The sequence below is a fragment of the Chaetodon trifascialis genome, chromosome 13, assembly GCF_039877785.1.
Source record: "Chaetodon trifascialis isolate fChaTrf1 chromosome 13, fChaTrf1.hap1, whole genome shotgun sequence".
NCBI classification, from domain to species: domain Eukaryota; kingdom Metazoa; phylum Chordata; class Actinopteri; order Chaetodontiformes; family Chaetodontidae; genus Chaetodon; species Chaetodon trifascialis.
The window spans coordinates 11,537,963-11,554,504 of NC_092068.1; the positions used below are offsets into that span (position 1 = coordinate 11,537,963).

At 41.6% G+C, this 16,542-nt stretch overlaps 1 protein-coding gene across 1 annotated transcript; it reads left to right on the plus strand.

The window, feature by feature from the left end:
• The first annotated feature begins 444 nt into the window (after positions 1–444).
• mertka (c-mer proto-oncogene tyrosine kinase a) lies at positions 445–15,510 on the plus strand. Its single transcript, XM_070978238.1, has 19 exons — positions 445–670; positions 1,793–2,108; positions 2,190–2,290; positions 2,380–2,550; positions 6,570–6,656; positions 6,772–6,887; positions 6,967–7,156; positions 7,903–8,048; positions 10,320–10,455; positions 11,241–11,391; positions 11,955–12,043; positions 12,146–12,241; positions 12,575–12,655; positions 12,741–12,833; positions 12,942–13,060; positions 13,159–13,268; positions 13,363–13,522; positions 14,024–14,160; positions 14,710–15,510. The coding sequence occupies exons 1-19, from the start codon at positions 586–588 to the stop codon at positions 15,161–15,163; spliced, it is 2,838 nt and encodes a 945-aa protein (XP_070834339.1). The 5' UTR covers positions 445–585; the 3' UTR covers positions 15,164–15,510.
• The last annotated feature ends 1,032 nt before the right edge of the window (positions 15,511–16,542 follow it).

Here is a 16,542-nt window from a genome sequence, read left to right on the forward strand (position 1 = left end):
GTTACCTATAGGCATGATTCATATAGTTGACCACGTGGTGGAGTAGTTGGGAGGACAATTTAACTTCACCAGCAGGAGTTCTGTGTTTTTTCTCAGGCTTTTTGAGCTTGTGTAACTGAAAATAAATCACCTGCTGGTCTATATGTTGTTAGACTAATTGCACAGTATGTTTGTAATAATATAATAAGGATATGTTAGTAAAATAATAATAAGAAGAATAAGAATAATCTGTCTAAAAAAAGGAAAAAATAAACTAGGATTCTATCAAAAATCCCATCAGTTCGTTGAGGGTCTGCAGCTGCATTCCTCTGTGGTTTCTGTCCTGCTGTGCGGTTGTCGGTATGTCAGTGCGTCCCTGGCCCGCCTTCATGGGATCCCTCCTGTGACGTCGGGACAAACTTTTTTTTTTTTTCCCTCAATCTGATCTCGGGTCAACAACTCTTCACACAAACCGAGCTGGAGCCATTCTAGCGGATGATGTCGGTCCCTGCCTGGAGCTTAAGTGTCCGCTTAGAGTAGAAACGTGGACGTTTCCAGACCGTTTTTGCGCGACAAAAAGACGCAGTGAAGCGCTCGGACTCGGTCATGGCAAAGAGGTCAGATCCAGGCTGGTTTGGAGTCTTTCTTTCCACGACGACTATAGCCATTATTGTGGGGAGCCCGATCAGCGGTGAGTTGTCTGTTTAGGTGAAGGTTTACTAACTTCATGACTCCCAAAGTGGGATCTCAAGCTGAACTCGATCCACAGCAGTAGCAGCTCTCTACTCTGCATGACAGACTGCAGCTGGGATAGATTTAAATACTCGTTTAAATAGCTGTATATGCGCTGGAAAGATGAAAGGAGTTCTTCATAGATTCACAGAAAGTCACCCATCCTAAAAACAAACAAACAAACAAACAAACAAACAAACAAACAAACAAACAAACAAACAAACCAAAAAGAAATGCTGAATGAGTCTCATTGCACTAAACGTGGAGCCTTTCTCTTGCTTCTTTTTATAGTCATAAAATGTGCCTTACTCGGTTGTGGGCTGGAGTGGTGACAGTAAAGAATATTTCAAAAACCCATCTGGTAAAGAGCCATAGCAGATGACAACATGCAGTGGATGAACTGTTTTTGTTTTGTCGCCTTATTTCACTATTCCTGTCTTTTTACAAAAATGTTCAGATTCAGAAAGTTGAATCAAAGCTGATTTATACCTAAATGATCAGCTGATTAATCATCAGTCAGTCAGTCAGTCAGTCAGTCAATTAACTGCCAACTGTTTTAATAATGTATTCAGCATTTGAATCATGTCTTTTTTAGCACAAAATTAAAATATTCATTAGTTCCAGTCTCTCAAATGGCCAGACTTGTTGCTTTTCTCGGTTTTATATCATTTAAATCAGAATATTATTGAGGTTTGAGCTGCAGAAGTGAAGTGAAGCAGTTTGAAGACATCAGCCTGGGCTCTGAATGACTGTCATTTTTCACTATTTTCTATAAGGATTGTAATGATAATGATGATTATAAGGTCTCTAAAAAATAAATAGATGCATTGGTTGTGAAAGTAACTGTGACACACTGATGGTCTTTGAATGCTGCATCATGGATGTAAACACATCCCTGGTTCTGTCACTTTCCCCTGGATATCAGATCTCTGATGTTCATCATCTCAGACCTCAGCTGCCAAGAAAGAACGCTCTTGAAAGCTCAACATGATTAAACACATTCCTCCAGAACTCATAGTGTTTGCTGCTGGTGTTACATCAGTCAGTGTAAGATAAATCAAACATCTCCCTCTGCAAACAGCTCAGCATTCAAGGAGCCGGTTCCACCGTCCCACCAGGGCCTCTGAGCCTCTGGTGATACCGGGCCGCGTTTCAAGGGTTTATCTCAGCCCGGATCAGCTCAGGCGGCTGCACTTCAAGCCCACCATAGGTGCCATCCAGCTGTCAGAGGGCCATGAGGCGAAATTCAACTGCTCCATCGACATCCCTGACGCCAGGCTGGAGCCCACCATCATGTGGGTCAAGAACGGCCAGGACCTGGCTGGAAACATACAGGTGGTGATCAACGAGCTCCAGACCACCACCGATGGGGTCACCACTCTCCTCTCCACTGTCAGGTATGTAACACATGAAGGTGAAAAAGAATTTGACGGGCTGATTACAGAGATTGACAAATGTCCTCATGTCCTGTATCACAGCATTAATCAAGTGCAGCGATCAGATGCTGGGGAGTATCGCTGCAGGCTGACCGTCAGCACCAGAATGGTCGAGTCTCAGCCAGTCATCATCGAGGTGGAAGGTGAGTGTCAGCGTGGTGCTTGCATTGGCAGCTTCTTTGGCCGTCCATGTTTTTCGTGACACTATCTCATAACTTTGATTGTTCTGTAGGTCTACCAACGTTTATCCATCAACCAGAGGACAGTAACGTAACAAGAAACACACCTTTTATGCTTACATGTGAGGCCGTCGGGCCTCCAGACCCTGTTCAGATCCGCTGGCTTCGTGATGGATTACCTGACAGTGACTATCACGACTCTCCCAGCATCTTCTCTGTTTCAGGTGAGACACTGAGCACACTGCCTGGTTTTCTTTATCTATCTTTCTCTCACATACGGAGAACACGCGTGTTCACAGTCATCTACTTAGTAACTGCGATACTCCTTCCCTCTATTTGTTGCCCTTTCCTCTTGAGGTGGTGAAATAATCTAAAGAGAAGTGTAATTTCTCACCACTCTCCAATGAATGACCGGAATATGACTCACCATAAGCCTGAATGACACCTTGAATCAGACAGAAAGAAGCTGAAGATGTGCTTTGAGGTTTATCACACTGACGTGAGATTCATACTTTGTTCCTTTGTCAGTCTGTGATGTGTTCGAGGAGCTGCAGAAGCCATTTTCTTTGGTAGAAAGTCTATCTTTGTTTAATTAAAAAGCACTCTTGAAAAGTTGCTTTTGATGAAGCTCTATTTGTGGTTTTATTTTTTCTGAATGAGCAAAGTAAATAGAACTAAAAGAACTTTTGGCTTGTATAAAAAGTTGTAGAAGTCATTTACTGGAAGCCCCATACAAGCTATGGCTTATTAAACCAGTTCATTTATCGGTGAACTTCCTCTTGTGGTTGAACATGGAAACATTCATCAGCAAAGATAAAAGGACAGATAATGGTGACAGAATGTGCAGTGGGTCTCACTCGGCTTGCATCACTTTCTAGGTGGTTTCTATTCTGCCTCGTCTCTGCTGCCTCAGCGTCTGTACTCTGCTTACTGAGATTTATCGCCCCGGTCAGTGTCACTGGGGCCCCCTGCTGTACCACTAAATGGTTAACAGCGGTCATTTACGCACGGTCAGTGCTTTTTGTAACACTGCTCTGCTAGCTGTGTACTGAAGACAATGTGATGTGAAAAAAACTGAACAATGGAGATGCAACACTTGCTGTAAGCCTGAATAAAGCAATAGTTGACATTTTCACTAATGTACTTCACCTTCTTGCCAGGAGTCAGATTAGCAGATTGATACCGCTCTCATGCCTCTATGTCAAATATGTGTGTATGAGCCAGCAGCTGGTTAGCTTAGCTTAGCATGAAGCCTGCGGAAAAGCTAGCCTGGCTCTGTTCAAATGTAACAAAACTGGGACTAGGATGACACCAGGAAGTTACGAGTCAGAGCCAAGAAATAGTTTGGCATGTAACCATCCGTGAAATGCAGATTTTTGTTTTTGCTCTTGTTGTTTTTGTTAAACAAATAACATGCTAATTAGTGACCTTTAAAGATGCTGCTGAATGGATTTTCTTTACCTTTGAACACAGTTAGGCAAACCTGTCACCCCCCCCCCCCCCCCCCCCCGAGTGGTTACAATTGTCTCATCTAACTTTCTATGAAGCAAGCAAGCACATCGCCCCTTTAAAATAGAGTTCTAAATAATGATTATTTTCATTGTTTGTTCCATAAAACATAAAACATCAGAAAATAAATCATTAACATCAAAGTAAAGTTGATTATTTTTCACAAATATACTATAGTAGTATAGTATAAAGGTCAAGACTAGCTGCAAGAATATCAGTTCAGTTTCTTCAAACGTGGACTCTCCCTTTATGGCCTGAGCCACCCTCCTCTTGAAAGCAAACATTTGTTATTAGAAGCATCAACTTTCTGCTCTGTGTGCTCTAACCCTTCATTTTCAGCTCGCCACAGGCTAAGCACTCCCGCTGTAGCCAGCGAGTGGTGATCCTGCCCGAAGCTGAGGGGTTAAAGGTTCAGAGCTGTGCTTTGGTCCAGCATGTGCAAGGGCCTGGGCTCTAAGGGGATGGGGGGCAGCACAGGGAGCCTGTTCGGGGGTTGGCTCCACGGACAAAGACCTCATTCACAGGACGGCCCACTACCCAGCAGGGAGGGGCTGGACACAGTGGCTGGCAGGCTACCAGAGCTCTGCGCAGGACCAAATATTGGCACAACAAAACAGTGTAAACCCACTCTTCTGCACCTCATGCATACTATGAGTCTGTGGCCTTTTTTTCCACTAAAGCTTAGAGCTTATGATATTGTCACAGCTCTTGTTATGTGGAGTGGTGAAAGGTCATCTTTTGCATGCGCGTTTCATTCATGTTGCTTGAACTCATGGTAATATATCTTGTTATGGAGGTGGAAAAGTTGACATGGATTTCATGTCTTATCCACATGTCATTATTGAATCTGTCTCAGGACAGCAGCATGAGGCCAGCTTTATTATTGGAAGGTGGACACAGATTTGGCACTTCAGCTTTGAAAACAAACACACAAAAACTGATAATCCAAACGTGATACACAGTAAAAAAGAGTGAAAAGTCTTTGGCTTAGTTGTGACATGAGAGAGAAGTTCAGCTATATTTACCGCCTGAATATAAAAATGGAGAAATAACATAGACATCTCAGGCAGCTCGGTAAGCTGGAATGCTTCCCTCTATAATTTCATATGTGTCCATCTGAGTGGCTAACCCGCCTATTTTTTCTACAGTGTTGTTGCTTTTTGTTTTCATTTACTTGCCAAGTATGGTGAAAGCAGAAATGTAACTGACTGAACTTTGTTCATTTCCTTTTTCCAAAAAAGTGTACACTTAAAAATACTGTGTGTTTAATGAGCTTGAGAATTCAGGATCAAGTAGTTGTGTCTTTGACCTTAAACTGATCCAATGTAAGTTTTGAAGCAAAGGATCAATTTATGAAACGACCCCTGCAGCATAACCCCCTTCTCTGTTCTCATATATGACGGTATATACAGATTTTGGAAACACTCATTGTTTATCTAAATGCTGCCAAGGTCATCCACACAGATGCTCCCACACTGCTCTGACACCCCTCTTGAAGCTCTGTCAGAAGTGAACTTTTTTAAAATCTATACTTAAACAGGATTGGATCGTACTCATCATCATGTATGTGTGGAGAGCAGAAAGGTGGGCTATGCTGCAGGTGTAGTTGGGAAAGTTTTTGTGGAGTCATTTTAGCATGATCATAGCCACAAAGAGCAAACAAAACTTCTGCATAGCAGCAATGTGTCAACCCAACAGGAGCTGAAGTTTTAAGACACAAGAGATTTTGGGAATAACACTTTAAGGTAAAGCTGTCAATGGTGTTGAGACATTTACTAACTTGTTTTTTTTTCCCGTTGGCCATTTGTGCTACGGTAAATTTATATTAGAATGACCGGTTTCATTTGGGACGACAGTCAAACCCGTTCAGTGCACACTGTGCCCCAACCATCTGTTTGCCCTGCAGTTTGAAATGAGGCATGCTGTAATTACGTTTGCACAGCTTGGCTGGAAATGTGCTGATGTATTTGCACATTTCTCTCAGAGCCTAAACTGTATTTTTGGGCAGTTTTGATTGATGTGATCCAGAGATTATTTTAGATGTTTTCTTGGCGCAAATTTAATGCGTGATTGAGTGATTCAATCCAACTTATTTTCAGTAAGGTTCTATCTTTGTGCAAACAAAAGTACTGTTTGCTCCCGGGGTTTGTGTGAAAAGCACTCCGGTGCTCCCGAGCAGAGGAAGGCAAACTTAAGAGGTCATGATAATTTGCAGAATGTAAACAAAACACCCCAAGTTTAGTTCCAGTCATCTCTCACAGGCTGCTCTGTGATTAGTTTTGTGGAAAGGTTTCCGAGATAGAGGCACTGGAAAACAGAGCACAAAAGGGACATTATTTAGCAGCTGTCCCAGTCCCATTCTAACCGGGCAGATCTGTGGCTGTTGAGAGACAGGAATTGTGCATCCAGGAAAAGAGACCCTGCAAAAGGATTGTTACCATAGTACATCACACTGGAGAGGCTCAATTTGAGGCACTGCTGTGTGAACTTTTGAGGTATAATGCAGGAGTGAGTCTTCCCCAAATGAGTTTTTTGGTACCAGTTTCAGTCTTGCTTTTCCGTTGAGGCTAACGTGGCACTTTTTCACCAGATTCACCTTTGACATAGACAGATATCAGTGAATTTGTCCAAACATAGAGCCTCTTTTTCCTATCTTGACCTTCATGATTGGTTATTTTGAATTTATACAGCGATGAAAGTTTCTACATTATCTTCTCCACTGCGTCAATTGCAGGTGTGGACAAGTACACTCAGTTCAGCTGTGAAGCCTACAACACGAAGGGTGTCACCACCTCCAGAGAAGCGAATATCAACATCAAAGGTAAAACTGGGTCTTCTGGGAGCTGTTAGACATTCCAAGAGGTTTTCACACTCTGCACGCTGTCTGTATGCCTCTATGTGAGAGAGTTAATAAGGGTTTTTATGGTGTTTTGCAGTCCTTCCCAGCCCTGTGTCTAATGTTACTGTGATGGAGAGGCAGCCCAATAAGTTGTTGTTGAGCTGGACCCCTGGACATGATGGTTTCTCTCCACTAACTCAGTGTCACATTAGGGTAAGCCCCACATCTGCACAAACAGCGCTGCTGCTGAATGTCCTCACATTGATCCTCACACGTTCCCTGTGCGTCTAAGGTCAAAGAAGTCAGTCGGAGGAAAGGGGAGGTGATGAACACCCGCTTCGTCAACGTCACAGTGCCGCCTTTCCAGCATGAAGTCCCCGGGCTGCAGGCCATGACGTGGTACAACATGAGCGTTTCCTGCAGCAACGAGGTGGGAGCCTCTCCTGTCACCATGTGGATCCAGAGCAACACCACAGAGGGAGGTGTGTGTGTGAACAGTTTGCAGGCTGAATACTGTTTGCAGCTGATGATACACCAGCAGATTTGCAGTGCAGTTGCAGCAGATACATGGGAAAAAGATCCCAAATCTAATCCTCCCCAGCATATACATATGTTTCTGGCTGTTTGAATTCTGAAGGCTGTATTTGCCTTAAACACCACCTTGTGTATTTACTTACGACAAGTTATGCTCTTGCCTTCCTCGCATCATAGCAGATTCCTGTTTATGTTTCAGGGACGTTGCACTATGTAATTAGCCTACTAATTTCCCATCCAAAACATGCTCAGTGTATAAGCCTCCTTGCATTGGCATCATGTAATAACTGGAATTTACGGAAGTTGCACAACTACTTGCTCTGCTGTGCTCTGCTCGTGGCAAGTCCCCCTCACAAAAATGTCATATCCACTAAATCTCTGTTATTTTCCTGAAGGGTCACATAGGAAATAGGAGTGTTCTCACTGAGAAAACACAAAGTGCTCACTGGGTGGGGCTGCTTTCAATTTCCTTCCTAAAGTCACCGCAGGGGATATTTTAGTTGAAAGATTTCGAGTGTGCCAGGAAGTGACCACATACCTAACTGTAATCAAAGATTTCAATGGAGGAGCAGTCTTACTTTCTTTTTTCCATTTTTTTTTTAGAGGTTGGTAGTTATACAAAGTCTCTTGATTTAGTTACCAATCTTGATGATGTCTTACTCCTCGTGTTTTCCATTTCTTGTCACTTTCACAGTGCCATCAGTTTATCCCCGAAATGTCACTGTCCAGCTGAACGAGTCGTGGCTGGTGATCAGTTGGAAACCTCCCCCAGATGATAAGATAAATGGCATCCTGCGTGGCTACGATGTTATTGTCAGGCATGACAACCAAGTGACCAAGGTGAGCTTGTTGGCAACACAGTAATGACAGATTTGTCCGTCTTTTCATAAATGATCTTTTTTTTTCCGTGTTCACAATAACTTAGATTATTAAGAAAATATCAATTACAAGATTGTTCTAAAGTTAGGAGCAACTTGTGTCCTATAGAAGACATAGCACACATACAAAATGATTGTGTTACGGCAATAGGTAGAGGGTAACCATATTCATAGTTCCCAAAATGTTTTTCTTATAGATATTTTCATGTACACATACATAAATGCATGAATTTATGTAATTTCTTGTAATAATAATGTAATTTATTTAGTAATCTAAACTTATACACATGTGCAGAAGATGTACAAACAGTACTATTAGAGTAGTTCAATTCCAGTTAATTCCAGTCAAACTGTTATTAGTTGTAATTTTACTACAACTAGCACCACACAGAATAGCCTTTGTGTGCATTATTAGGATCTTTTAAATCCCTTCTTAAACAAACTTTTCCATGAATATTTAATATGTTTCTGGGATTTTTCTTCTGGTCGCTTTACATTAGTTTAACTTGTGTTTTATGTTCCCTTTGTTGTTTTTATTTGTTTGTATTTTTATCTGCTTTTTCGCTGTTAAACGCTTGGTTGCCCGGTTAAGAAAAGTGCTTATTATTAGGTGCATTATTATTACATGTATGTCCACTACAGACATTGAAGCATAATCATGCCTACACTTCCAAACATACAGTACATATTTTCCCTTATATACACTGTAAATTGTATATTACGTAATATGAACAGTAGTTCATATAGCTCATACTGGTGTGTTTGAGCCTATGTTTTTTTTTGAGCACTTCTCATAACAATGATTAATGTATGACAAATGTGAAAAGAGTCTTGCATATTGGGAATGTGTGATCCTCCCTTTGTCCTGGCAGCTGAACCAGAGGTCAGCTTCCCCATTATCTATGAACAGCAGTTTCTCCACTCCTCTCAAGAATTAACAAGGCTGGGAAAGTCATTTATGACAAGTGTCTTTTCTTACATACACTCTCAGAAATAGCACAGTTTAATTTAACAACAACCTCTTTTATACACATCAAATGTGCATCATTCCATGATGCTGTTTATGCATCATGAAGCTTCTCTTCCTGCGTTAGTGCTCTCTAGTACAATAGTGTGTTTCCTCTCCTTCCTGTCAATGTCATAGTTAAAGGAAGCTGACGGTGTGAAAGCTGGTATTCAGTGTTTTTCTGGCTTCAGCATGTGGCCTTGAGTCATCACAGTGAATGGAATATGGATACAATGGGATGTGTACCATAGGCCCAAATATTCTTATGAATCGTCCAGTCAGTTGGTGATGTCATTATGCATACAAGGCTTTGTGAGACTGCAGTGACTGGAAATGTGCTCAAAGGCAACTTGTTTAATCCTCAGACTCACCTGTCCCTATAAAACTGCCTTGTTGCAAAGTAATTCAAATAAACCAATTATCTTCATTTTAGGGGAGTCAGTTGTTACTATTACTCGCTACAATTTTTAATGTTTTATGGTCAAAGTTGTGCCATCATCGTCTTTTGAATCTGAGGTTGATTCAAGTTTGTTTAGGATTTGCTGTTGTCAGAACATTTAACCACATGCTGCCCTCTGTTTGGTGCCACAGACATCATAGACCGTTAATCATGGGTTCAGCATTCCCAGTCCGTCTGTCAGCACATTGGCAAAGCAGGAACCCCAGATGCTACGGTGTGGCATTGTGAAATACAGGGCTATGTCTGTCACATGTTCCCTCCCTTTGCAGCACATGAGTTTATCCTGAAAGTTAGTCTCCTTCCCTTTTTTTGAAGAGAGTTTCATTATATACGATAATCCTCAGTATAGAGTTCTGTGGGATTTTCCAAAAAAGGTTTCATACTCTAAATGACTGACTGAAAACAGCTTTAAGGGACTTTTTAATTGTGTTTCTTGTTTGTTGTTGGTGCATTAACTGGAAATGAGAGAAAAGGAGAAGGGACACAGTGAGAGAAAGGACCTGACATGCAGTAAACTTAAGATGGATTTGTGATGTTGCACAAATGTACATGTTCCTTAGCATGCCTTTCCACCAGAATGTCCCCAAAGATTATCACTTTTCATGGATTTGAAAATCTGCTTCTCTTAAAGTTTAATGACTTAACTTACTGTATCAATGAACATTGTTTAGCCTGTAACCTATATGACTCAAACAGGTTGAACTTTCGCTCCACAAAGACAATAATCTAATTCTGACACATTTAAATGTTGTTGTGTGTTATTTCAGATCCACAGAAACTCAACCATGGCCTTTGTAGAACTGCAGGAATTCAACTCAACCTACAGTGTGGAGGTGGCTGCATGCACACAGGCAGGCAGCGGCATGGTCAGTCCGCGAGTCTGGCTCTTTGTGCCGGAGAACAGTAAGCTGCTCTATTGATTTATCTCCTTATCTGGGAACGCTAAAATCTGGCCAACATTGTTCAGCTAATGTATTGTGTCATACTAGAATAACATTACTGCCCTGCGATTCGATACAGCACCGTTCAAGGCTGTCTTCAGTATTTTTAGTTACAGTAGTGGTGCTGGGCTATGTCAATCAGCCAGTCAACTACTTGAGTCCAGACTGAAAGCTAAACAACTGTTTAATGGATTGTCATGAAATTTTGTACAGACATGCATGGTCATCCAAGGATGAGGCATACTGACTCTCTCAAAATTTCAACTTGTCCAGTACTATGGTTTATGACCAACCACCAGCAAAACGAATGGCATTCCCCTCAGCCTTAGGTCTACTTTGTTTTTAATGTTAATTAGCAAGTGTCAACATACAAAGCTAAACTAAGATGGGAACATGGCAAACAATGAAATTTTGGTATTGCCACAGTAAGCATGTTAACAAGCTGATTTTAGCATTTAGCTCAAAGCAACACTGTGCTGCAGTGCACCCTTGCAGAGTTGCTAGCATGGCTGTAGACTCTTGTTTAAACAGTCTTGTTTAAGATAAGCTGACCGCGCCTTGATTCAGCAGGATTATATTTGACATTGTCAAAAAGACGGTTTGGAAACAAGTCAGTTCTTTTCATAGAGGAGACAACTTGCCTATGAATGTATTTTTTACGACATGAGCTGACATACCATTGCTGAACATCCCATTGTTGTTTTTTTAAATTTTGATCGTTGTCATCATTTCTTCTTCCTATCTCAGAATTAGTCGTGTCTCCATCGTCCAGTCCTGACACCGGTGTTCCAGATTCTCTCTATGTTGTGCTGGGCGTGGTGTGTGGCTTCTGTCTTCTGATGCTTATCCTGTCGGGGGCTATCTGTGTTCACAACAGGACCTATGACTCTTGGTTTGGGTATGCCAAATGATAATTTAATTACCACCCTCATTCCAAATTGGATTGTCTTATCTTTCAAAATTGCTACCAATCACTGTGTTTGTGACTCATTTGTCTGCATGGTTCATCTGCACATTGACTTAAAAACATAAAGGATGTTGATGCTGTAGCTCATTTTCTATTGGCACCTGGGGTTGTAAACTGTCTCCAGTGGTGCACTGTAGCAGGACTTGAAAAACTGTAGACTTCCGGTCTCTGTTAATAAACTACCTTTGCTTCCTCTTAATCACCACTCTCAGCACCTGAGGCCAATAATAAGTGTGCAGCTGGAAAGATGGATGCAAACCAGCTGTTAATTCTCTGGAATTCATTATTATGAAGTCTGTGACTCACTCTTGCCACTCAGGATACGGATAGGAGTGTGTCACAGGCTGCAGCTCAGATAGGAAAACAACATATGACAACTCAGAGGACTTCCTCGCTGTGACCGCTTCTCCAGTCTGTGTGCGTACAATCACAAAGCTGTAATGACGTCAGTGAGCGCTCCCCGTCCTTTTTTTCCCCCCTGTCTCCCCCTGCAGGCGGATGCTTGGAGGTGGAGAAAAGCTTCAGACGATCGTACAGTACAAGCCCCAAAGATCCTACAATCGATCAGCCATAGGAGTCACACGTACGTTCTTGAATATTACTGTGGGAAATAAACATGCATGTAAACATTTATGTTGTCCTGCTAAAGGCTGTGTGCATTAATGTGAGTGGGTCCTATCTGCAGTTGGGAACCTTGGTATTAGTGATGAACTCCAGGCCAAACTTCAGGACGTGATGATCACAAGGAATTTGCTCTCCATAGGGAAGGTTCTTGGAGAGGGTGAGTGAACAGTTTCACATTTTGGAAATGTGTAAGCATTGGAAACATTCATATCCACATGATTATAGAACCATGATTCCAAAAAAGTCTGGACGCTGTGTAAAAAAATAAAAATGTGTTTCACAAAGTGGTGAACCTTGCCCCATCCTTGTGAACAACTGAGCCTTTCAGGGATATAAATATATTGCTTCTGTACTGTTTTCAACTGAATATATATCAAAAAGGATTAACAAGTTATCACATTCTGTTTTATTCATGTTTTACTAGTTTGTATCTAGATCAGTAATCCTGTTAAATGTGTGAGGTATTTATGATTTGGTTTCATTCAATCAGGTGAATTTGGCTCCGTGGTGGAGGGACATTTAAGACAACCAGATGGAAGATCAGAAAAAGTTGCTGTGAAGACAATGAAATGTGAGCTTTCTGTAACTAAAAGACATCTTTTGATCATCTCCAAACTGCAAAGCAAGTAGAAGATGACTTTCCTCTCTTTCCTCAGTGGACAGCTTCTCTCAACGGGAGATTGAAGAGTTCCTGAATGAGGCGGCCTGCATGAAAGATTTCAACCATCCTAATGTCATCAGGCTGCTTGGTAGGGGAGATGTGTCACCTCTTTAAAGTCTTGTACTGATCTCTTCCCTGGTTCATTTTCATTTGCACAAGCTTACATGGCCTGTGTGTGCTGACTTGTCCTCATTAGGTGTGTGCTTGGAGGTAGACTCAGGACACTTTGCCAAGCCTATGGTCATCCTGCCATTCATGAAATATGGAGATCTACACAGTTTCCTGCTGCGCTCACGCCTGGGGGAGAGTCCATTGGTAAGATCTCAGCCAAACACTCATATATATGCTATTATTAGACTAAAAGATATGAACTTCGAACTGTTATCATGCTGTGTGTTTGTTTTTCTCTGCAGTTCTTGCCCACTCAGACACTCCTGAAGTTCATGGTTGACATTGCTTTGGGTATGGAGTATCTCAGTGGTCGTAACTTTCTGCATCGTGACCTGGCGGCTCGCAATTGCATGTACGTTGCAAATACAAGCAGTTTTCATCGTCATTTAGATTAATGGAGGTTTATCTGATTTGATTTTCCTGATTTTTTTTTTTTTTTTTTGCAGGCTGCGTGATGACATGACAGTGTGTGTTGCAGACTTTGGGTTATCTAAGAAGATCTACAGTGGAGATTATTACAGGCAGGGCAGAATAGCCAAAATGCCTGTGAAATGGATTGCAGTGGAGAGTCTGGCAGACAGAGTCTTTACTGTAAAGAGTGACGTGGTAAATACCTCCATCTGCTTCTGCCTTTTCTGCACTGTCAGTCTTTGGTCCAAAAGTACACTGCGTCTCTTCCTGAATTTCACAACCATTTTTCTTGAGATTGACACAGAGCACTCAGTTACTCAGCGTTCCTCTTGAGAATAGTCTAAAGGTTTTGTTTTGACAGTCTTTGTCGCCTCATTCATTGGTGTGTGGTAATATTGAAAATGTTTTGACCTTCGTCAATTTTCCCTGGTTTTGCAATTTTAGGACTCTAAAAATCCAATTTCCTGAAGTGTCAGACAAAAAACAAATGCCATCGTTTGTGATGTTGGCAAAAAGGCAAAATTCATGAAGCTGAATGGGGAAAAGATGTGTGCATTCTCCTGTACTGTAACATAAAAATGAAAGGGTTAATCTATGGTGTTTTTAGATAGCAGAGAATAGGACAGTTTATGGTGTGCAGTGCAAGCTTTTCAAATGAAGAACTCTCATCTGAAGTCAATATTCTTTGTCATGCAGTGGGCATTTGGTGTGACCATGTGGGAGATTGCAACACGAGGCATGACGCCATACCCAGGCATCCAGAACCACGAAATTTATGACTACCTTCTTGAAGGACATAGACTGAAGCAGCCAGCAGACTGTTTGGATGAACTGTGAGTGCTGTCTGTCTCTTCTTCACACAAATGTTGAAGTGGGTTTGGAGACCATATCAGACTCAAGATAGACTATAAAAGTAGAACATATTCTAATATGCAAACTTAATACTGTATAGTAACAATTTTAAAAACATGATGTTAGCTTTTCACTTTCAAAACCCCTAAGGTGTCACTATACAGCCCTCTGAAATATAGCCATCCCTTTTTCCTGAGTGTTGCAGCAAACCTTACTGCATACTACACTTTAAACTTGAGCACCAAAAAGTTGTTTGCATTAGAAGTACTTTTGAGCAGATTACACTATATTTCAGTTCTCCTTATTTTGGCTCACATCCAGTCCAGCCAATAACATAAGACTTAAAAAAATGTTAAAACTGGACTGTTTTTCTCACCACAGCCATCTGCAGCGAAATTAGAAACTGAATCTACAACTTGCAAATGTGTTTTTGGCAGTGTCTCCAGTTGTGTCTGCATCTTATAACCAAACTGCTATACAAAAGAAAGACATTATTAAATGAGTAATTTCCTTTATTTACATGTGTCTAGGTATGAAATCATGTACAGTTGTTGGAGGGCCGATCCGCTGGACAGACCCGTTTTTTTCCAACTGCGAGAAATGTTGGAAAAGCTCACAGAAAAGCTTCCAGAGTCTTTCAGCAAGGACGATATTATCTATATTAACACCAGCTTTCCTGAAGAGGACCCCGACGGAGAAGCGCTTCCTGAAAATTGTCCTGTGTTCACCTCGTCACCATCCTGCAGCCACCAGGCAGCAGAACATTCAGTAGTTACTGCGGACATTCATGGGAGCCTGGAGGCTGACGAAGATGGGGACGATGATCGTTATGTGGTGGTGATCAACTCTGATTTCTCCCTGAGATCTCCTGCCGTGGACACTCCTCTTTTGTCAAGCGATGCTTTAAGTCAAGCGAATGGAGACATGGTCACAGATGTGACAGCTGTGGATCACAGCTCGAGTGACACTTCTTTCCTGCTGTAATGTTCGGTACCAGCAGATCCAAACTGTTGTAAAACTGTCTCCAACTGGTAAAACTGGCTCATCAGTACTAAACGTTATGCCTCATTGCACTGGGAGCACCTGGACATTTCCTGATGTGGACTTTCTGTAATATTCTTATAGAAGCAGTTTATGCTTTACATGCCAGCCTACATGTCAGTGTTAGGAATGTTGCCTATGTGTGTCAGCGTCAAACATGTCCATGCAAATGCTCCATAAGCTTAAGATACACTGAACTGTGAAATTGTTTACTGTATTGAATTTTGTGTTGCGATGTAAATATAGAAATGCACAGAAAATTTATAAAGTGATCCTATAAACTTGACCTCTATGGGCCTCAAACAGTTAATGAAATGAAAATGTGATGTGAAAAATTTCGAGGGGAAATATCTCTTTGGTGAAACTGATAACAACTCAGAGATCTGAAACAGGAAAGAGGCCACAAGTGAAAAACGCTGTGAACCAGTAGAGTCATCTTTAACAAATCTGCAAAGTAACCTGTAACTATAGCTGCCAAATACATGTAGTGGAGTAAAGGGCACAACAAAGTAGCATAGAATGAAAATACTCAAAGAAAGTACCTCAAAATTGTACTTAAATTACCTTTAAACAGGGAAGGCCATTGACAGCAAGCTCTCTGTTGCAATGATGCCCTGCTAAGACATATAAAATACATCTAAAAATTACAATTCATGTAAAACAATTCAACTAAATGACACCATATATAAAGCAATACATCAAAAGTTTCCTCCGCTCCTTCACACACTTTGGATGTAGCATCCTGTCACTGATGGAGCTCCTCAGTGCAGTGAGTGTGTTTTGGAGGGGGTGGGAGTCATTGACTGTCATGGACTGTCATGGAGGACAGCTTGGCTGTCATCCTCTTCTCCCTCACCACCTCCACCAGTTCCAGAGGGCATCCGAGGACAGAGCTGGCCTTCCTAACGAGTTTGTCCAGCCTCTCCCTGTCAGCTGCTGTGATGCTGCTCCCCCAGCAGACTACACCGTAGAAAATGGCAGAGGCCACAACACAGTCATAGGAGGTCTTCAGGAGTGCCCCTCGCACCCCAAAAGACCTCAGCCTCCCGAGCAGATAGATTCTGCTCTTTCCTTTTTTTAAAAGTGCAGTGGTGTTATGAGTCCAGTCCAGTTTGTTGTTCAGATGAACACCCAGGTACTTATAAGATGTCACCATCTCAATGGATTTATAGTAAAGAAGACATGGGAGATACTCAGGGGGCTTGACAAGAAGTGCTTTATAGATAAACAGTATTTAAGCACAGTACTGAGTAAATGTACTTAGTTACTGAACTAAAAACTTGGACTTTACTTTAAATATATTTAGGAGAGAAAAACTGCCC

Coding starts and splice junctions, on each gene's coding strand:
- mertka (XM_070978238.1), top strand. CDS start 586: ATGGCAAAGAGGTCAGATCCAGGCTGGTTTGGAGTCTTTCTTTCCACG. Junction 8,049..10,319: donor ATGACAACCAAGTGACCAAG/GTGAGCTTGTTG, acceptor GTGTTATTTCAG/ATCCACAGAAACTCAACCAT. Junction 14,161..14,709: donor GCAGACTGTTTGGATGAACT/GTGAGTGCTGTC, acceptor ACATGTGTCTAG/GTATGAAATCATGTACAGTT.